This window comes from Buceros rhinoceros, unplaced genomic scaffold (genome assembly GCF_000710305.1).
Source record: "Buceros rhinoceros silvestris isolate BGI_N320 unplaced genomic scaffold, ASM71030v1 scaffold22090, whole genome shotgun sequence".
Lineage (NCBI taxonomy): Eukaryota > Metazoa > Chordata > Aves > Bucerotiformes > Bucerotidae > Buceros > Buceros rhinoceros.
In genome coordinates, this window is record NW_010391571.1 from 1 (window position 1) to 281 (window position 281).

General features: G+C 67.6%; 1 protein-coding gene across 1 annotated transcript in view; it reads left to right on the forward strand.

The window, feature by feature from the left end:
* Window positions 1–4: 4 nt before the first annotated feature.
* PAN2 (PAN2 poly(A) specific ribonuclease subunit) overlaps window positions 5–281 on the forward strand; it is a gene marked incomplete at both ends in the record, with an annotated part of 4,127 nt that continues 3,850 nt past the window's right edge. The window contains 1 exon segment of the mRNA XM_010142407.1: window positions 5–79. Coding sequence (XP_010140709.1) covers window positions 5–79 — 75 coding nt within the window.

Genomic DNA, 281 nt, shown 5'->3' on the forward strand with positions numbered 1-281 from the left:
CGTCTCCGAGGGGGGGGTGCCCGTTGCCGCCTCCCACTTCGACCTCCACGAGGAGATGCTCTGGGTCGGGAACCACGGGGTAGGTGCCTGCTGCGGTGGGGCGGGTGAGCGCAGGGCTGGGTCCTGCTCAGGCTGGGGTTGCGCTGCCCTGGTGCGGAGCTGCTGCCCGGTCTCGGAGCACCAACCTCTCGGTGTTTCCCAGGTAACTTTGCCGCCCTGACCTGTGGGGCTGTTGGAAACGGGGGGGGTTCACTCACGTCTGCCTGAAAGGGAAAAGCCTG